At 32.5% G+C, this 21671-nt stretch overlaps 2 protein-coding genes and 3 non-coding genes across 7 annotated transcripts; 3 read left to right on the forward strand and 2 right to left on the reverse strand.

The window, feature by feature from the left end:
* Positions 1–487: 487 nt before the first annotated feature.
* TRNAC-GCA (transfer RNA cysteine (anticodon GCA)) lies at positions 488–559 on the reverse strand. The gene has a single exon. It is a non-coding gene; the product is annotated as a tRNA-Cys (tRNA).
* Positions 560–1167: 608 nt separating this feature from the next.
* LOC107918976 (uncharacterized) lies at positions 1168–2170 on the forward strand. Its single transcript, XR_005899782.1, has 2 exons — positions 1168–1439; positions 1568–2170. It is a non-coding gene; the product is annotated as an uncharacterized protein (transcript).
* A 1135-nt stretch (positions 2171–3305) lies between these two features.
* On the reverse strand, positions 3306–5867 carry LOC107918504 (NAC domain-containing protein 71). 2 transcript variants are annotated; one of them, XM_016848077.2, is made up of 5 exons: positions 5050–5867; positions 4486–4757; positions 4082–4405; positions 3774–3993; positions 3306–3682 (listed from the first exon to the last, which is right to left on the reverse strand). In XM_016848077.2, exons 1-5 carry the CDS (start codon positions 5204–5206, stop codon positions 3648–3650), a joined length of 1008 nt encoding a protein of 335 aa, XP_016703566.1. In that variant the 5' UTR covers positions 5207–5867; the 3' UTR covers positions 3306–3647. The 2 variants fall into 2 exon arrangements, with proteins under 2 accessions (XP_016703566.1, XP_016703565.1); XM_016848076.2 differs by having other exon boundaries at positions 3306–3993; positions 5050–5856.
* Positions 5868–16363: 10496 nt separating this feature from the next.
* On the forward strand, positions 16364–20974 carry LOC107920300 (protein ABCI7, chloroplastic). 2 transcript variants are annotated; one of them, XM_016849935.2, is made up of 3 exons: positions 16364–17424; positions 18795–19054; positions 20140–20974. In XM_016849935.2, exons 1-3 carry the CDS (start codon positions 16534–16536, stop codon positions 20456–20458), a joined length of 1470 nt encoding a protein of 489 aa, XP_016705424.1. In that variant the 5' UTR covers positions 16364–16533; the 3' UTR covers positions 20459–20974. The 2 variants fall into 2 exon arrangements, with proteins under 2 accessions (XP_016705424.1, XP_016705425.1); XM_016849936.2 differs by having other exon boundaries at positions 16398–17424; positions 18795–19046.
* On the forward strand, positions 20850–20976 carry LOC121205470 (U6atac minor spliceosomal RNA). The gene has a single exon (XR_005900547.1). It is a non-coding gene; the product is annotated as a U6atac minor spliceosomal RNA (small nuclear RNA).
* The last annotated feature ends 695 nt before the right edge of the window (positions 20977–21671 follow it).

Raw genomic sequence — 21671 nt, forward strand, 5'->3', positions numbered from 1 at the left:
TATATAAATAATGGTAAGAATGGAAATAGATGATATAATGCCTTTTGAGTTATGACAGTATCAAATTACATAAATGTATTTTAGGTATTTTTAATTTGGTTTTGGACTGGGTGGATTAGAAGGAAATTAGGTTTGGGCTGAAGTTTTATAAACTTAAATCTTTTTTAAAAATATAATTAATAAATATTATATAGTTAGCCGAGCTAAGTTCGAGTTAAACATTTTTTGCTCGAAGTCCTATTAAAAAAATTAAATTTAATATTTTATCAAAACTTATTTTTCGAATATTATCAAAACTCTTTCGATCCGTTTCATGAACTGATCTGGTTATAACCATTGATCTTTTTTCCTCTTCGAGTAATTTATTATAACTGCAACAAAGAAACCCAATATAATAGGAAACTGGGGACTTAAAAAGATATTATTCCAAATAAGGCTTAGCAAAATTTGAGGTGGCACACTGGAATGGAAAAAGCAAAACCTGATTAGGGCCCAACCGGGTTCGAACCGGTGACCTATTGATCTGCAGTCAATTGCTCTACCACTGAGCTATAGACCCCGATGTTAGTGCAGTGGCAAATTGGTTTTTATTATTGTGTATTTGTGCATCTTTTATTTTTCCTCCTTTTATGAAAGTTTTCCTATGCATTTCCTAAATGATACTTGTGCATTTTTTTTTTGGATAAGAGATATTTATGCATCTTAATATAGGAGAAATATGTAAAATTAAATTTCAATATCATTGTCCTGTCCCAGTAAACAAACAGGGGAAAGAGACGGATAAATTTAGAGTATATGCAGATTTTAAATAATATTTAAGATTTTATATATTTTTTTATATTTAAAAAAATTAGGCTGATTTTGAAGAGAAATAAAAAATGTCTCCTATAAAATGTGTTTTTATTTATTTATTTGATATGTTAACTTCTTTGATAAGATAACTAAATATTAGTGATTTTTTTTCATTTTGTATTTTAAGTTCAATTTCTTTCTTACTCACATTTGTATTTTTTATTTTATGTTTTTTTAAATTCTAATTAATAATTAATAAATATTTTTTAATTCATTCTTTATTTAACCACTCTTTTATTTATATAAATATAAAAAAAAAACTTAAAACCCTAACTATTATTTAAAATAGGTGTATACTTCAAATTTAGTCGGAAAGTGAAAGGACAGATCATTTAAGATAAGATATTAGATAAGAAACCTTCCTGTTTGTGGAATTTGTGAGATTGTCTGTGAATGAAACACTAAAATGGCATGTTGCATCTCTAAGTCTGTTGTGTTCCAGCAGTGTTGCTGGAGGAGAAGCACTTATAGCTTATTTGGTTGGAACATAGGCAAGAAGAAAACATCTGATCTTAAGCCACTGCCTAACTACCATGATACTGATCTTCCTTTCTCTCTTTCTCTGGTAGAGAAAACTTTCTTAAGAGGTATTCTCTCATTCACATGCATCATTTTCTAGATTCAAAACAATGCTATTATTAAGATATTACTTGTGATTTCAGATTCTGAATTAGTAAAATGCAATTGATATGAACTGTCATATGTTTATGAGCAGGCAGGGAATTAAAATGCTGCTATAAGGCTACTGTTGATGGATTTAGCGCAACGAATTTTCATGAATGCTGTGATTTCAAGGGACCGTGCGTGATAATTGGGTATACAAACAAATCCTTCAAGTTCGGAGCATTTAACCCTGAAGGGTATAGAAGCACAGATGACTACTATGATACATTTGATGCATTCCTCTTTTACTGGATTGACAATGGGGAAACTGATCCTATCATACTGCCCAAAATAGGGGGTAGTGGTGCAGCGCTATTTGATTATGCTCGAGGGGGTCCCCAGTTTGGGGCAGATGGGTTACTCATTGGACCTCCCTGGCGCCGGTCATGGGCGGGTTTGCAGGGCCTGACACTAATTCAGGCATTGGGGACTTGAGGCAAGCCAAGTCTAGATTGGGATTATCATATGCTAAGAGGAAGGATGGTAAGGAGTCCCTCTTTGGGGATGACTCCAAGGTTACTCTTGAGGAAGTGCAAGTTTTTTGCAGTCCTCAAATTGCTAGCTTATACTAAGATGAGTAATGGAACTTGTAAATTCTAATAATAGAACATAATATCATTTGCAATGGAAAGAACCCTATTAGCATTTTTATTTATTCTTCATATACTGTACTACTAAATCTCAATTTGTGGAAACCTTCCAAAAGGGGAAAAGAATGCCAACATTGTCAACTTTCTTAAAGTTCATGGCCACTTAACTCAGTGGTGTTCTTTTTTGGAAATTAGGGTCAAGGGGCAACTGAAGAAGCAATTTGGGATGGGAGAGTCTGGTTTCAGAGAATATTTACTTTATGTTGCATGAAAATAACTTAGGGATATAAGCACTTTAACAATGTATTTCTCAAAGTTATGTGGTTGTTGTTCCTTTCACCAATAGTCTTAGCAAAGTAAAGAGGGAGAAGGAGCAAATTATTAAGAACTTAATGGATGACAGCTTTTGGTTGTACTTAAAAGAGTTTGGCTTGGCTTCATTACTCCCATCTTCTTTTGATACGAACAAGGCTGCAACTTAAGCACGGAAAGCGTTGCTAATGCTAGTCATTTAGCTCCAATACAATGGCCCTTCGTGACCAGTAGAGACTACTTGCTTCTTTTGGCAATTGTTTTAACTGCGTAATTGCTATCATTCATAGTATATGTAGTTGATGATGACTTTTTTGACTTTCTCCCACAATCTGCCAAGCCAAGAACAAAATGGAGAAAATGACAAATAGGGTCACCCTTCTTATCGTGGTGGTATTTTTGGTGAAGTTCACAGGATAAAGAGGTATCATGAACCCAAGCCTCCAAAACGTGAATGACACCATTGAACTGTTAGCAAACTAAGTCCAGATCAAGTACCCCACCGAATTGATACGATGCCTACCAAAACTTGAAAGTGTTTATCTAAAGTCAACTTCTTTATAGAAATGGCGTGCGACATATGATTAAAGTTGGTTCTTAGCTTTAAATCTTGGGCGAATATTGCAATTTTTTCAAAAGTTTCAGGCAATTTGACAGCAATACTGAAGTTGACAACTCTGCTTGATGATCAAAGTTGAAATAAGAACTAGGAAGTAAACATTTACCATTGCCAAATTACTTTGCCTTGCACCTGATTTTTTTTCTTTTCACAAGTGTATATTTAGCATTTGTTGAAGATTCCTTATTTTGGATATTCATATAAATGTTACCTAAAGCTATGAAATTTCAGCACTTGGAAATGGAATAATACACAATGCATAGCTTCCATGAAAGAAACTTATTTTAACCCCCAGGGGGTCATTTTTGTATTGAAAAACATAAAACAGAAACTAAGCTGCTTTCATTGCAGCCCCAGTACAGAATATAGCAAAGACACAGCAATCTTAATGGACCCTGATAGCAGTGAAAGGGTTGTTCTTATATTTATTACTCCAAGAATCAACATTAAAAGGCGTCGTCTTAGAGACCCCTTCTTAGATATGACAAACTAGGAGCTATCATTCATTGATCATACTGGTGAGGACCCTCCTTAGTCCTTACATCACAATCACCTAATTGTCTTCTTGCAACCATAGATCATCATCACATACTCTCAATTTCCCACCTCCACTAGCAAAATGGAGCTTGGCTTGAAGTTCCGTACCCTACATTGGAAAAAGAAGAACCACCATGAGCTTTTTTCCTTCCTTTTTCAGAAAGGGTTCGGACAGTTAAATGAACCAGTCTGGTCATTGCCTTCATTTCCATAGAAGTCCATGTAATTTGCATGTTCTGAGTACGGTGGCCTGCAGCCAATGTGACTGAGACCGTCAACATGTTCGATTTCCCCAAAATTTGAGTGTGATGAACTAGGGGAGAAGTCCCTCTGTTCATATTGCTGCCACCGCGTCAGTGTGCTTGGAAACTCATACTGTGGAAGGTACTGGGCTGCTGTTTTACATATTTGTGGATAATCCTGCAATAAACCAACGGAATGTTTGTCACATAAACCTAAAGAAATCCTAACAACTGTATCTTCAAGCTCCATTTTCATTCTCCTGTACCTTTGAAGAATCAAGAATTAGTTCAGGTGATACCCAAATGCTGGTGGGATCAGTAGCCACAGAAACAGGCTCAAAAGTTGGCACTTGTGTGACTTCATAAGGATAAGGGGAAGTGATGGGGCTTGAATAACGACTCTCATTGTTAGGGTAACTTGTTTGACAGGAAATATCACCAGAATTGCTCAATGGCTCATTGCTGACAATTGGTGACGTAAGTTCCACGTTGCTCGACCTGTTCCCCACCCTCATGGCTTTTGGTTTTCCATGCGCATCAGTCGCCCTCGGTTCATTCCTTTTCACCACACGACACAGAGCAAAAGCACCCTGAAGAGTATAAAACTAATCTTATTATATAATTGCTCTAATGAATCAAAATGCTAACACAGAATTATATATGTTTTCACCTGATTGTTTGATCCCTGAGAAGGTTCATCAGAGAGCCGATACTCATGCATAACCCAATCCATTCGGTCTCCTAAAGGAGCACGTCCCCGGTAGAAAACTAGGGTCTTACGGTAGCCGGAAGCAGATTGGCAAACCACTTTCCTATCTTTTCCGGTAGCTTTCCAATAGCCAGCTTTGGTAGCTCGGTTTGTTCTTGAACCATTCGGGTATTTTCGATCCCTGGGACAGAAAAAGAACCATTCCAAATCTCGCTTCGGAAGGAATGATTTCTCTGCAAAATAATTAGACGATTCAACAGTTGTTTTAGTACTTTTATTTGCATTTTTTTCTTTGAAAAAGAAAAAGTTGCAGGTCCCTTGGGAATAAAAGAACACAAAACAAACAAAAAAGTGCTTTTCCCAACATCAAAAGAAATCCACGTTCATCATTAACGTGAAATCATATTTGAAACTACATCCAATTGGGTGATTATTTATCTCCTAAAATCTTGAACAGAGCAACTTTTACAGTAAAATCTATTGAGTTCTCAAGGTTTAAGAGGAAAAAAATGTGCAGGAAAGTACCAGGCAGCTCCCAAGGATCAAACTTGTACAAATCGATGACAGGGATCACTTCAAGCTCAATTTCAAGTCCTTGAGTTTTTCTTTTCAGGTAATATCCAACCAATTCCTCATCGGTCGGATGGAACCTAAAACCTGGTGGCAATGATCCCCCTTCCATTATTGCTTAGTAACTTAAGAGGAAACGAAAGACTTGATAGGCAAAAAGGGAAACAGAACAAGCTAAATACAAAATTAGATTTAGATCAGAACAGAAGAGATTTAGAAGCAGAGCCAAGAAAGTTAACAAGTGTGGCGCTAAGTGCCAAGGCTGAATCTATTAAAAATCTGGAAAATCCAAAAGTAGAAGCTTTTATAAACACTAGATTTTTTGTCAAGAATCGAGTACAATCTCCACAGAATGCACCCGGTGAATAACACAATCATTGTCTTTGAAATGTAAAGATGTTCTTCCACTAAAAGTAGTATACCCCACTCACCCCCTTAAAAGAAATTTATCCCAAACTAAAATTAGATTGAACTATAGCTTTGATTATAAACTGCACCTAGAACAGATTCAACTTTGCAATTGTATTGTTAATTCAGTATCAACTTGGAATTTTTGAATGGCAACTGCTAAAAGCAAAAAAAAAAAAAAAGGAGAGAGAGAGATGGTGTAGTATGGTAGTAACTAGAAAGCAAAAGGTAGAGAAGGGAAGGGAGGAAGAAGAGAAATTGAGTAAGAGTAAAAATGGAGGAATGGGGGAGGGGGGGAGGATGTGTAATATATAGAGAAGAGAAGACAGCAGTGAGTGACCAGTCAGTCCTAAAAGAATACACCGAAAGTGAACAAGAGATTGCTTATCTGAAGCTTACAACGAAATCCCACATCCATGGCCCACACCTACTTGATCTCGTTCACACCTATGGCCTCTCCCCTACCTTCCCGCCAATTTAATTTATGACCGTTGCATTTTATTAGGCCGCCTTATGTATTCCTTTTTCAATCCAAATTATTTGTAACCCCCAAACAGTTTTTATAAAGCTTAAATTATGCTATTTGTCCGAAAGTTGTGGATTTACTTTAATTTGTTCTTATATTTTTAAAATTTTAAAATTTTAGTAATCACCAAATAACAACCGTTAAATTTATGAAGTTAAAATTGTACTGTTTTTAAAATAAATATTGATCGGGGTAAAAAAAACTAATAGTATTAAAGTGAAAAATGGCATAAACTAAAACAATACATTATAAAAATTGAAGTTGTATTAGTTTAATACTTGCCAATTTTTTTTAAAAAATTTTAAAGTTTTAAATTTCAAAACATCAAAGTCAATTAAATAGATTATTAAAAAAGTTTATCCCTTGATAGTGTCAGTTGATTTATTTTGTTACCGTAATAGTGAAATTAATTAATTTAATCTCTTTTTAAAATTTTAAATTTTATTTTATTTTTTCAAATTAAAATCAATTCAAATAACTCATCTTTGATAATTTGTCTAGAAAACACAAATTTCTTTTGCTTATATGATCTTGAACATTTCATGTTAAGCTAAAAGCAAAGAAAAAGTCTTGCAATTAAATTAATTAATTTTATCTTCCATGCTAAACCACACTCATCATTTTTTTTATCACTTCTTTACCCAAACGAAGAACAATTAATTAATATAATTAAAAGAAATCTAAGTTTCATTGGCAATTATTAAATAATAGTTATTTGAGTTGATTTCATTAAAGATAATTTGGAAACATAAAATAAAAATTTTAAAATTAAGGAGATTAAATTAATTAATTTCAATATTATAGTAACAAATTGATTCACATTATCAGGGGATAAAATTTTTTAACCATTTATTTAATTTATTTTAATGTTTTGAAATTTAAAATTCTAATATTCAAAAAAGAAATTTAGAATTTTCGTCGATGAGATAAACAAATACAATTTGACTAATTTTACGTGTTAGTTTAAGTTTTATTGCTTTTTCACTTTAATCTTTCATTTTTTTTACCCTCAATCAATACTTAAAAAAAGATAATCTTTGGGTGACCAAGATAAAAATGTAAACATGATGTGGGATGTATAGTTAACCGTAGTTAAAGATTTAATATTTGGGTGACTAAAATAAAATCACCCTAAAAGTTGGGTGACAAAATTGTAAAGATTTCATTTTGAGTGACTAAAATAAAAACACCTTAAAAATTAGATGATCAAGTAGGTAATTTACCTATTTTCTTTGTTGAAAGAAGTGTTTTGAGAAAAAAGCTATATTAATATTTTAAGCAAATAGTTAACAATACTAATTATTTATATTAAGTAAGGAGGTTATAAAATTAGAAAATTAAATTATGTCAAATTAATCTAGTCAACAACTTCTTGATAAAATGACAAAAATATTATGTTATAGGTGCAAGATCTCAAGCAATTTTACTACTTCTCCAATTATTAAAAAAAATCTTGAATTTAAATATAATGAAAAAACAAAATAGAATATAAAATATTGATATTAAAGTGAAAGATGTATGTTACAGTAAAGAAAAGAAAAGGCATTGATAGGTTTTTTGGTCTACTCTCCTTCCATGTCATCTTGAGTAGGACAAAAACACTTTTTCTTTCTTTTAATGTGCTTGCTTATGTCATGTACAAATGTAGATGATGACACATTACTTTTTTATTCTTTTTTTTTAAGGAAAAGAAAAATTATGTAATATTTAAACTATTTTAGTTTTTTAATTTCTCTGCCTCAAAAGGGAAGTATCTAACTGCGTATTTGGAAGGAAAAGACAGAGAAATAATTGAGTTAAGCCTTTTACTTTAGACCTTGGTTTCAAGCAATGGAAAAGGTTTAACTTTTATTACTTGCAATTTTGACGAAAAACAAACCAAAATTGTAATTTAAGAATATTAACTAATCATCCTATATTAATTCAAAGATTCTATCCTCATGATGTCACTGATTAGGTATGATTGATTTTTTCCGTTGTCTTGAGTTGTTTATGTATAACTTAGATTTTATTCGAATCTATCTAATTCTATTAACGTATTTTAAACTTTTCTTTAAGTTTTTTTTTTAATTAATCTTTGCGCATTTCTCTCTCTTCTTATCAACTTAAAATTCAAAGGTGGAGAATTTTTTTTTTAATGAAATTCTTTAATCGTGTTATTAGTTCTTTCCATGGATAGAAGTTATACATTTATATAGATTTGAGGGATTTCTTAAAGCTACCAAAGAAACAATATGGACTATATCTAATCATTTACTCCTTTGAATGAATTGTTAGAAGCAAAGTATAGTTAGAGAGTTGGCAGGGCTATTTTTTTTATTTAAGCCTTTTAAAATTTTTAAAAATTTTAATTAATAAAGGTAAAATCTCACTTTAATCTCTAAAAAATAATAAAAATTTGATTTAATCATTTTAATATTATAAAGATATTATTAAAATGGTGAAATTGTATTTTTACTATTATAAAAATTAAAATTTAATTCTAGCCCCTTAAAAAGAATTTCCTGACCTCACCCGTGCTTAGAAATCTAAACTGTAAGATTTCTTTGACCGGAGTTTTTGGGTATTATTTCTAGTGGTTGTCAAAGGTTTATACCTTTGAAATCTCTAACATTTTGGCTCTTTCAACTGTTGTGTTTGAATGAATTGTTAATTGCATCGCATTGCTTGGACCAACAATTTTCACAACCTTTGAAAATAAGTTACAAAGAGTTTTGGTATATGAAATCATGTCATAAATGGAGTTGATAAAGTATAATCCTTTGAGACAATACACTAGAAATTTAATTAATGATCTCCCGTTATGGTGCATCTAATTCCTTTTTTGAGTCTTCTAATAGATTGGTTTGCAATGCATGATAATCCAATGGCATCAACCATTGGCTGATAATAATATGGTTGTGAAGCGTTCATCGAGATACAAGAATCATAAAAAAATCGAGCCACCGCCATCTCGCTTGATTCCACTTTTCTTTGCTTTATAATGCAATCTTGATAGTGGCATGCCTTTTTTTCTTGCTTGTTATGCTATTGCCTTCACCAAGGATTCTAACATCTTGCTCTTCTAACACGTCGCCTTCAAATTGATGCACACTACGCCCGGATGGGTTCGATACTCCTCTCACTATTTCACTCACTCTTTTATGATCTTCAACTAAGTTTTCTTGCATCTGATATCACACATCTGAAGGAACTTTCTTGCATTGCCCAACATCATCCATTTTGCCAACAAGATGCATCTTCATTTGGGATCACCTCAGCTACTGCCGATGAAAAGCTAAAGCAAAAGACTAAAGGCTAAGGGAGGAGGTTGAACTAGATTTGATCTCAAATTTAGGATGGCCAGAGACTGGAGTAAAGATGGTAGACCAAAGCTGAAGGGATTGGCAGTTCGACAGCGACTGGAGGCTGAGGGAGAGCTGGAAAGAGTCCGAGGGAGACTAAAGAGTGAGAGAGAGAGGAACGAGACAGAAGACTGAGGGTTGAGGCAGCAGGCAAGTGAGGTGAAGCAGGCAACATGTTTGGGTCACATGTGTCTGGCTTGGTCCGACTTAGAGAAGCCCATTTTTTTTAAAATCGGTTCGACCACTTTTTTGGTTCATGTTTCAACCGCGATTTCTCCTAATTCCTGATCTAATCAATTTTTTGCTAGTGTTTGGATTGATCACTTTGTCGATTCCCAATCTGGTTTAGATATCCTTAATACCTGCATTATGCATAATTTTCTATCTACATCTAAAAAGTTAGTACATATATCTTTATTAAAATACGTGAGGGATTAATAAAAAATATATGAAAATGTTTTCCTTAATTTTAAAAATCATTTATCAATGTAATAAGTTTTATAAACTTACATTTGCCTTTAAAGCATTTTCTTTAAGTTTGATAACAAGTAGTTTATATAAATTTTATTTATTTTACCCTATAAATAGAATTCATTATTTTCATTTAGGGCAGGGGTGAAGCCAGAACAATTTTTAGGGGCGAATAAAATTTTAATTTTTTATAGTCTATATCTTTATAAAATTTAAAGGATTAAATAAAAATTTTAAGAGGGGTCAAAGTGTAATTTGACCTTTACTAATTTAAAATTTTAAAAAAATTAGGGAGCTTAAATGACAATTTTTCATTTTAGGGGGGGCCAGGCCCATGCCAGCCCCCCTAAAATCGCCTATGATTTAGGGTATTCAATTCTAAAAGGAAAAGTTAATTTAATTGATTACTTGTTATTTTTATTAAAGATTATTTTATTTTTTTTTAAGATTGTTAATTATATTGTGTGAAAAAGTGTCATTTTGGTGAAGTTTTTACTTTTTAACTTGTACATTTTAACAAAGTGTATAATATGTGATTAAGTTTGTTGTATCATTGGAGACGACACATACTATCTTAATAGAGGGACCTAGGCCATACCTTAACCTTCATTACCCTATTTTAATTATTAGAGTTATCATATTTCAACAACTTGATCATATACTTTTATTTAATTAGAAGAATTATTGTGCAACCTTCTCCATATTATTTATGTTGTTTTCTAGGTTCCTAATCTTTCGAGCCCCCCCTTTTGCGTTGATTGGGGTGGAGAGATCCCTCGACTATAGTGGTTTGTTGATTAGGATTAGTTTTATGTATGAGTATCCATTTCCAACCTTGCTCTAAAGATTAGGGTTTGCTCTAGACCTTAATGGTTCCTTAATGGAAATAGCCATCGACACCTTAATTAGCTGTGATTAGATCACTATAATATCTCACAAGATTGGAATGCAGAGATCAATTGGTTGCAATGGAGACTCCAGAGATTCATGGACATCTTACTTTCGTCTCTGATTTGCTGTTTCATATTTGTGTCTCCATGTGCTCCTCTTTTATTGATCATTCTGATATAAACTGAAAATGCAAGTTTCTAATTCCTTTGTTGAACGTAATCCATATGTTTTTTATTCCAAAAAAGAAAAAAAAAAGTATACCTAAGAGATTGATGGAAAAGTATTGATTGAAGGATTTTTGCAGCACACACTAAACCCAAGACAGGACTCCTAATATTCGTGACAAAACCATTGTTTATATATATTATTTAATTATTTAAATTTCAATATTCTGTGGTATAATGATAAAATTAATGAAAAATAATAATTTTTGATTTTTTAAAATTAAAATAAATTACTTAATTACTAACATGACATTCATGTAGTAATCCATGTGTATGTTACATTGTTAAAGTTAATAAACTTTAATTTTTACATCCAATTTAAAGTAATTTAATAAACATCACAAATTTAAATTGAGGTTTAAATATATATATATATATACTTGTAAAATTGAAGTATGAAATGTTATCCTCTCTCTTACTGCTTTCGGCCCTCCCCTTGCACAATTTGCTATGCTAGCTTCTTCCTTCAACAATCAACAGCTATCTCACCTATTAATGTGTGCTGCCAATAAATGTTCCTTTAGACATATAAAGGATTTCCCTAGTTTTTTGTAATTGCTGAAAATGGTTGGTATTGAATATGATTAGACGACTCAATATCATTCAACATGAAATGATAAGTGCATATTATATGCTTGTAATCGAGATTATGATACGCGCAATAATAGAATCAGGAAGAAGATTTTGAAGGTTGAAATTAAATTGTATATTTTTTAATAGTAAAAATATGATTTTATTATTTTAATAGTTTATATCTTTATAATTTTTAAAGGGTTAATTAAATTTTTATTATTTTTTGATGTCAAAGTACAATTTTACTATTACTAATTTAAAAATTTATCATTTTAGAAGGACTAATGGCCCCAGAATCTCTATTACGCTCCGCCATTGAATATGAGGTTTGAGTATTTACTTACTTGATTAAAAACTATCAAATCGCTAATATTTTTGGTTTAATTATGTCTTCCTAATTAAATCGGGTGATTTAGGGGTTAAGAGATTCATGAACAATAGTTCATCAAGACATCAGCCAGTCATTTTCTTTCCCATAGATGAGATTGTGGGAAATCTGAGTCACGTAAAACAAATTAAACCAAAGTTTCAAAAACTTGACACTGCACCAAACCTACGATGGACTCATCGACTGAGGCCAAGCAAAAGTGATGTAAAATCATGTGTTTGGCTGCATCTATGGAAGTATACACATACATAATAGTTATGGAGTCCTCAATAATTAGGTTATTTGGAAAGTAAATTAGGAGCCTCCAAACACTATTTCCTTATTTAGGCAAATAAGACAAACAAGGTTACTTTTGAGCCCTCTTCCAAATTAAAGCACAATATAATCATCATTGTTCTGTTATGGGTATCTATGAATATGAACTGTGAAAAAAATATATCACAGGCTAAGGATTCATCATGTACCCCACATGTTGCAACATGAAAGCAATAATATAATTGACAGTCAAATCGCGAAAATAATTGTGAGATGAAAGGAAGGAATTGAAAAAAATCAAAATTTGAATATACCAATACGAGAAAATTATTTTCCATTTTAATGTAAATAAAATTAGAGAAAATAAAATAGATATGTATAGATCTGATTATGAATTGGGTTAAATTTGAGACGGATCGATGCTAAAATTTATATTCATCTTTTAGGCTCAGCTAGGCTCGAAAAATGAGCATGAAGTTTTGCCCAAGCTCGTCTCGGTCCTCCAGTATTTAATTTTGTTATATTATTTTTTATATAAAAATAAATTTAAAAAATATAATATCTTAAATACACTACAAAATATTAAAAAAATGTTTCTCAACAATTGAAAATGCATTAAAAAATCTTTATACTTAAATAATACTAATATAGTTGCAACTTAGTAAGCAAAATGGCTCTAAAATAGTAGCAAAATTAACAATAAAATCAAGAGTCATATAATATTCAAACTATAATAATAAGATAGTAGCAATATAATAGTAAAATGACAGCAAAACAACAACAAAACAATAGCAAACAGTAGTAGAAAATATTTTTTAGGCAAATTTAGGTCAGACCAAAAAATTTTACTAGAGACTTAACCTGTTTAGAAAACAAACATTATTTTTTATTCAAACCCATTTGGCGGGCTTATATTTCTTCTCAAACTCTTCTACTTTTCAGGTGGGTCTCTAGACCTAGACGAGGTGACTTGACCCATAATAGATCTAGATATGTATGTTAATTTAAAATTATACATTCTTCAAATATTTCATTTTTTTTTCTTTTCATTTTTCAACTCTATCAACTTCCATCTTTACTACTAAACAACCTATAAAAAAATATTTTTTATTTTTCTATCCCTTCAGAGTTGTATTTTACTTTTCACACTACTAAACAAAAACCTAAACAATCCATTTTCAAATATTCAACAATTAGGAGTTTGAATGTAAGAATAATATTTGGTTTTCTTAGTCAACTAATGACATGGTAGACAAAAGTAACTCTTTTGGTGAAATTAGAAAATGAAGATTAAACATATCAAAGAAGTAAAATCACCTGTTTTACCTGTTTAATTTCTTAAAATAATTGTATAAAAAAGGTGATATTGTCTCTTCCATTGAAATGTCTACTCTCTAAGAATTCTATCCTTGTATTCTTTTTTGGCCCCTGTTTTTTTTTTGGTTACTTTGAGGTTTTAAATGCATTTTTCAACCTTAAAAGCTAATACACTTAATTTTTTTTGGAGTTAGAAAGTGATTTTTTCACCCAAAATATAAAAAAGTTAAAAATTAGCTAGTTATTTTTGAGTTTTATATTTTGAGGTGAAAATATTTAAATACTTTTATTTATATTAATTATTTAAAAAATATTTAAAAATTTAATTATATATCATTTATATTAAAATTATTAAAATATTTTATGTTTTATTATATTAAATTATTTAAATGTTACTTACAAATATCATTACATTAAATTATTTAAATATAATTTATCATCATATTTGAATTTTAAATATTTTATGTATCATTAGTTTTAAAAATAATTTAAATTAATTACTTAAAAATTATTTAAAATTTATATTTCATATACCCTTATATTAAATTATTTAAATATAATTTAAATTAATTAATTTTTTTACTTTCCAATGTAATGGTTAAAAAAAATTTCACCATAATTTATTACAACAATATTAAACACTCAAAATTAATAAATCACACTTTTTTTATAATAGTTATTAACAACATTTTTCTAAAATCACATTTCTAACTATAATAGAGAAGTAAGGTTTTGTGGGTTATATAGTTGAAAGGTTGTGTACATATGTTTAAAAAAGAAGAATTATATGATGTGGGTGAGTAACATTAAATAAACTATTAGGAGTTTGGATTTAAGAACAATATTTGCTTTAAGAATTTTTTGGTCTTAGTCAACAAATGACATTGTACACAAAGGTAACTTTTTTGGTTAAATATGGAAAAATGTTTTTAACTTTAAATATATCAGAACCCTAGCTTGAATTGAGTTTAATAATTTTTTTTTTGTTATTGTTCTAATTTTCATACATTTGGCCCAATTTACTTTGGGCATAACTTTATCCAATCCAACCCAACCCAACCCAATAACTTACCCAAAGAAAAATTAAAATAAAATTGATAAAAAAGAAGAAATGAGATAGGTGCTCGGAGTGTAGTTGATGATAATGTTTTGCTTGTTAACATTGATGATGATTATTGTTATATAATTATAATACGACTTGGAATTCGACCTGAGGTCTAATCCGGTTTAATAAAAGTCAACAGATGTGTTAAAGGGAGGTTTCATTTTCCTCTTTGTTTCTGATTCCTTGCTCTGAAAGAATTTAACCAAATGTATCAACAACTATGAGAATAAAAAATAAAAAGCAAAGAGTGAATACATGAAAATTTTTGACAAAAAAAAAAAACTATGAAAGATTGATGAAGATCCTGGACATGAAGTGGCGCTCAAATGAAAAAAATGGGAGAAGGGTAGGGAAGGGAAATTTGGGTTATTGGCGATGGATAAACTATTAGGCTTATGTTAAGTGATACTGATGATGGTTTGTATTGATATGGATTAACATCAAATAAAAAGCTCAGAATTTATAGAATAAAAATGAAATTTGCAAAGAAGATTGAATGATTGGTAAGGAACTTCATTTGAAGGGTTTTGGATAATAAACACAAAGCGGCCTTGGTGAAATGGTATACAATCAATCAGCCCCTTGATTATGGAGAGAGCTCCGCAGCATACATCACTACGGCAAAATAGGGATATACCACGTTTCTAAACGCCGCAAAAAGTGTCGCCAGTAAATTCATTGAACAAATTTGCAGCGTTTTATATACTTTTAGTAGCATTTCAATAGTGCCGCGAATAATACGTTTAGAGGCGTTTTTTAAAATGTTGTATATTTAGCATTTTATATACTAACGCCCTAGAATACACTTTCAGTGACATTTTTGTATTGTATTTTTTTCAATTCATGGGATTTTTTTAATACACATTTACAAATATTTAAAGCACAATAAGATAATGGTTTTCAAATACCAAATAAAAACTATTAAATTAATTACAATTGAAAAGGTTTGAAATTCATGTGAAAATAATAGATAACCAAAAATGTTTTTAACATTTAATCGGTAACACAAACAAGCTAACGTATATGATTAACAAAATATTGAAGTTGCACATTTTGGGATTGTACTTCCTCGAACCTTCGCCTGTCTTACTTTCTTTTGGCCTGTATCTTTGCTATTGTTGCTTTCATTTCATCTAGTTCTTCTCTTCGTACTCGTTATGAAGATTAATGTTGCACTCATCCATTCCTTTCAATCCAAACACTTTAGTAATAACTTGATTTTCATGTTCTTGTGATCCAACAAAATCCCTTTCTGGTGTAGTAATGACAAATAACTCTATGGTTAGAGTTTACCTTCTCCACATGTTGAATCGACATAGGCTTCTTGGAGCATTCACTTCTACCAGTACAATTTGTGGCCTTCACAAGCACCGTTGAAATTTTCATTAGTGATTTCCCTTTCTTCTACTCATAGTTAAGTTCACTTTTTCTTGGATTTCACCTAACAGTAGCAAGAATCTCATTTAGCTTATCACTATTCGTATTGAATTTTTCAAGCATCAGTTTTTTGGAGTTTTCTCCAAGTTAGGGGCTTAATTGATTGTAACTTTTAATTAAAAACTCAATTGATTGTGGCCTTCAATTAGGGGTTTAATTGAATTTTTGAGGTTAAGTTATGCTATTAATTCCTGTACTTTGTGATAGTTACAGATTTAATACATGTACTTTAATTTAATTATTTTTAATAATTATATTTTTTAATTTTTAAAATTTCAATTTTCACCGAACAATAATTAATTTAAATGCTGCACATGAAGTTTTTTAGTTAAGATTTCAAGTATTTGAATGCCGACTGCGGAGGATAGTTGGGGGTGGACATTGAGCAATTTTAATAGGAAAGGGGGGTGGAAATCTAATTTTCCTGTTTTCTGTCCGTTTAACTACAAATATACAAACTTTTCCTGGTCCAAAATGCCACAGGTCTCAGCCGCTCGCCAATGGCTGCCCTAACTTTCACTCACCAAAATCTTCTTCACTTTACTCCGAAACTCACGACCTCAAAGCCATACCTTAAACCCAAAAGAACCAAAACCAAACTCTCTATCCAAACAATTAGAGAGTCTCCACAAGCTTCTTTTACTGATCAATTTGTTCTCCAATTAGCTGACTCATTAGAAGACTCTCTCCCTTCTTCTTCTTCTTCTTTGCCACTTCAAAAGCTTAGAGACAACTCCTCTGAAACCCTTCTTTCAACTCAATGGCCCTCTCGGAAAGACGAGTCTTTTCGCTTCACAGATACGTCTTTTATCAAGAATTCAGATATAAACCCAATTTCTCACCCACCAAATTCCCTTGATTTGTTGGAGGTTTCGAGAGATACCCAGTTTGAAAGTTTCAACTTTGTTGATGGGTTTCTTGTGGATTCTTCTTTTAGTTCATCAAATTTGCCTGATGGGGTATATGTAGGTAGCTTGTCAAAGTTATCTTCAGAGGGAATTCTCAAAAGGGTATGTGAACTTTTAGGTGATTTTGAATGGGGTGATTTATTTTGGTCTGTTAATGGATTGGGGGCACCTGATTTGATGGTTGTTTATGTGCCTGAAGGGTGTAGAGTTGGGAATCCTATTTATTTAAAGTATATTGCAGTTGATGGAGCTGATAAGGGGTCTAAAAAGATGCCGCTTTCGAATCCGAGAGTGTTTGTCTTAGTTGAGAAAGGAGGGGAAGTCGGGATTGTTGAGGAGTTCGTTGGTAAAGTAGGGAGTGAGTGTTATTGGACTAATTCAGTCTTGGAGGTGGTGGTCGGAGAAGGTGGAAAAGTTAGCCACTCTTATGTGCAAAAGCAATCTTTGAGTGCTGCTCATATCAAGTGGACTTCAGTCCGGCAGGTAAATTTGATGTTATTGCTTCTTGAATTAATTTTATTGTTTTTTTGTGAAGCTAGCGTATAACTTGCTAGTTCAGTGAGTAGCTTCATTTATGCTTGTATAGTGGTCTATAGTTCTTCATGGAGGAAGTACTTTTTAGGCAAATGAATGAAATTTTATTTACGATGACAACAGAAAGGTTGCGATGCAGCAGAAACAAATATGAAATTCAAGTCCAAATGGCTTCCATAGATATCTCTTGAAAGATGATCCATCATTAGTAAATTTCCTTTTCTCAATTTAGCGGCATCATCAAGACCATACTTTTGTTTTCCTTTACCTATTCAGAATTAATATCAGGAAATTGGTGTCTTGGGAACTGTGGACTTGGCTAGGATGGGGGGATTGATGCTTCGGTAGAGATTAAATTTCTAGTCATGGTGCACACTACTCACCTATTCAACCCACCATAAATGCGGATCATATAGTCTGAAATGTTATATTGCATCAGATGAAACTAGCTTGAACCAAAAAATGATGCAATTCATCCTTCTAATAACGAAAAAAAAAATTTTATTGCATATTAAGATGGACAAACTTCCCATATTTGTTGTGAAACAAATGCTTAAGGTATAAATGAAGAGGGAGATAGGAGAGGAAATGAACGCCATGTTAAATGTGGAAATAGATAGAGTAGAATGAGAGCAAACTGATCAAATCCAGTGTTGTCAAGGGTCATTTTGGGCACTAGAATCCTTATATTGCTGCAGGCGCAAGGAAAAAAACACACTTGCCTGAGTGAAGTAAAGCACAATATATCTGTGTGTGTGTGAGTTTTTGCAGGTGTGTGTGTATATCTAATATAAATAAATCTTAGGATATATAGTAAACTCTAAAGTGAGGTCTAATTTATCTACAAAGCATGCAATTTTGTTTATTGGTCAATATGCATGATTTCCATATGGTCATTGTTGAATGCTTAAATATCGAGAATTATAGAGTTTGATATTTTTTTCTCTTTCTTACTAGTAAAGGTATATAAAATGAAAACAATGAAAAATAAAAGAAATTAAAGAGAAATTCAGTCAGGCAGGCTTTTTTTAATGCCCTATTGCCTTACAGAGAAGCACACCTAGCGCCTTGACAACACTGATCAAATCCTTGGAAATGTAAATTTGGATCGTTTACTCCTAGTTATTACCTCATAGCACATACTTCCACCCCTCTTATCTCATCTCAGTTAATGTTCACAATTTAATCCCTTTTGGAATGGCTTTAGCCTTGTATTCAGGTTCAAGAAGTCTGCCACCCAAATATTATGTGGATTGAATCTAAATATATGCCTACGATTTACTCAGTGGTATTCTAATAATCTTACTGGCTATGTGTAGGAAAAAACTAGTACCTATGAGCTTGTGGAGGTAAGCACAGGTGGAAAATTGAGCAGGCATAATGTCCATGTTCAACAATTGGGCTCTGATACAGTAACTGAGTTGACAACATTTCATTTGAGTGTTGGTGATCAAACTCAAGACCTACACAGTAGAATAGTTTTGGACCATCCACGAGGTTATTCTCAGCAACTTCACAAATGTATCGTGGCTCATTCATCTGGGCAGGCAGTTTTTGATGGGAATGTGAAGGTGAACAAGTAAGGCTGTTGTGTGTTATTTATTTATTTATTAAATATTTTTATGCTTACATTGTAGCCTATTGTACATGAAAATACTGCAAAGCATTCTCCTGTAATGGTCTCCAGTTCTCCGTAGAATGAGTTTTATTATAAGAGTGTACTTATTATAGTCATGCTAATGAATATGGTGATCAGGAAGTTAAATTTATGCAGAAGAAAAAGCCTAAAAAGTTAATCTACTTTTGATAGCTGTTGCCACTCGCTACTAGGGTTAACTTTGTTGGTTGTTTTCATTCCGTTTTGGATTTTAATTTACTCTCTTTAGAGGTGATTCTCCTGCAGTTATTGTTATTTTCTGAAGTGACAATCATCGTTCATTGCTGTGTGTAAATTATCCAAATTGAGGTGATTCTTGGCGCAGTTATTTACTCTCTTTAGCAGTGATTCTCCTGCAGTTATTTTTATTTTCTGAAGTGTCAATCATTGCTCATTGCTGTGTGTAAATTAACCAAATTGGGGAGAAGTCTTGGCGCCTCATGTGACTTCTAGAAGTGGTTGCCAGAATTGAGTCTTTTTCCACAGTTGAATAGAAAACAATGTGAGTTTAGGGTGGGTTAAGTTACTCTCTTATCGGAGTAGCTATTGTAAAGATACTTTATTGCACTGGCCTTTTAAATGCTGGCAAGAAGTGGATCGCCAGTGTAAAAGTAAACATAAAAGGGAAGTAATGAACTTACTGCAGCATTAGTTGAGTTGGTGGAGAGCTAGTGGCAACGCATGGAATGGGAGGGAATATGTGAGCATGACAAAGCTTGGGAATTTGATCTGAATGGGGAAAGATAATTTCGGGACATAACATGTTAGGATTATCAGAAAATGAGCTGCTGAGAATTGAAGTTTTAAGGGCTTATATATTTCTTTATCCCCAATCCCCAAACTGTTCCCCCCATTAATTTCTCATTCTTTTCTTCCTAGTATCCTGGAAAATTGCTTTCCCTTTGTTGTTTTCCTGTGGATGGTACCTAAACAACAGTGTTGCTATTAACTCGAAGAACATGGATGTCTATGTTTATTTGGTCTCATATACTTGTTTTCTCTTGCAGATATGCACAACAAACGGATGCAGGGCAGCTAACAAGGAGCCTTCTTCTTGAACCTCGAGCAACTGTAAATGTTAAACCCAATCTCCAAATTATTGCTGATGATGTAAAGTGCTCTCATGGAGCTGCAATAAGTGACCTAGAAGACGGCCAACTCTTCTACTTTCAAGCACGAGGGATTGATTTGGAGACTGCTAGAGAGGCTCTTGTCTTTTCGTTCGGGGCTGAGGTTATTGATAAGCTGCCCTATTCTTTTGTCCAAAAGCAAGTAAAAGATCATGTTAAAGCCTTGCTGAAATCCAGAAGGAAGGGCTCTTCATAATCATCCATAAGTCATGGCTTGTGTACCTAATTATGATAATTATGTATTTTTCAAATAATCATCCCTCTGCTCAAATAAATTTTGTTCTTTTTTGGAATAGAAATCAAAATTGCTATACTATCGATTTGATGTTTAGTTGTTTCATATCATCACATTTTCCCGTTGTCCAAGGGTTGTGATCTTTCTTCATTGAATAAAAATGGATGTACTATAAAATAAAACCTCTTGCTGCTTCTTTACTTACGGTGTTAAGAAAGAACAGAAAACTTGAACCGTTTTCCTTTCGAGAAAATTGTCCTCTTGTTTCCATTTCTGTAGGTGAGAAATCCCACATTGATTAAGAATAATAAATTCAAGGTATATATAAAGCTCCTTCCGTTGCACTTCGGCTGTGTTCGTAGAAAGGAGAGATGGTTGGCATCTCCCCTGACAGGGACGGGAACAGCCTTCGGGCTTTCCTGTTAACACATCCGGTTAAGGCTTCCCACCAGCTGGTGGATCTCTAACCCAGTTTTTTTCCCCCTTTTCCTACAAAACGACCCTGTAATTTGGCTTTAGGGCTTTAATCTCATTTACCATTCAGCTCAATGCAACGGGATGCACATATCGGTCGAGATCGGTATATAAGCTTAAGCCTGGAAGAATTTTGGTTGCATGAGCAGGGCCCAAGATTTTGACAGTAGTTTCCATCATCATCTTTTCATGTTTCCTCTGCGGTCTTTTGCGTTTTCATTTAGGTATGAATGAATTTTCTCTCTTGTTAATTTGCAGAAAAGCAATATATATAATTTGACCAGGGCTCCAAGGTTTGGTCTTTTTTTTCCTTTTTCAAAGTCCTAACATGGGAAGCGTCTCGGCTGCAAGCTTGAAACTGAAACTTTCCCAAGTAGTACTGGATACGCCTACGAGAATAGACTCACCTCACCTGACCCTCTCTTCATGTAGACGGGTTTCAATTCAAAGATAACATTATTGTAAGGAGGAAAAGAAACGCAATTTCTGGATTATTTCCCAACTTGAATTTTGCAGTTTTGGACGGATTGAAGTATGCCAATTCACGTGAATGAATGGGTGAAGCATGAGGGTTTCAGTGGCTACCGTTAGCAATTTAGCATCACTGACCATCACTGATCTTAGCTTGAATTGAGTTAAAAAAAAAAAAAAGAGAGCAAACTTTGCAGGTTGTTTCTTCCCATTACATTCTATTTTTAGT

This window comes from Gossypium hirsutum, chromosome A08, assembly GCF_007990345.1.
Source record: "Gossypium hirsutum isolate 1008001.06 chromosome A08, Gossypium_hirsutum_v2.1, whole genome shotgun sequence".
Lineage (NCBI taxonomy): Eukaryota > Viridiplantae > Streptophyta > Magnoliopsida > Malvales > Malvaceae > Gossypium > Gossypium hirsutum.

Coding starts and splice junctions, on each gene's coding strand:
- LOC107918504 (XM_016848076.2), bottom strand. CDS start 5,206: ATGGAAGGGGGATCATTGCCACCAGGTTTTAGGTTCCATCCGACCGAT. Junction 4,758..5,049: donor TGATCCTTGGGAGCTGCCTG/GTACTTTCCTGC, acceptor ATTATTTTGCAG/AGAAATCATTCCTTCCGAAG. Junction 3,994..4,081: donor TAATTCTTGATTCTTCAAAG/GTACAGGAGAAT, acceptor GGTTTATTGCAG/GATTATCCACAAATATGTAA.
- LOC107920300 (XM_016849935.2), top strand. CDS start 16,534: ATGGCTGCCCTAACTTTCACTCACCAAAATCTTCTTCACTTTACTCCG. Junction 17,425..18,794: donor AGTGGACTTCAGTCCGGCAG/GTAAATTTGATG, acceptor GGCTATGTGTAG/GAAAAAACTAGTACCTATGA. Junction 19,055..20,139: donor GGGAATGTGAAGGTGAACAA/GTAAGGCTGTTG, acceptor TTTCTCTTGCAG/ATATGCACAACAAACGGATG.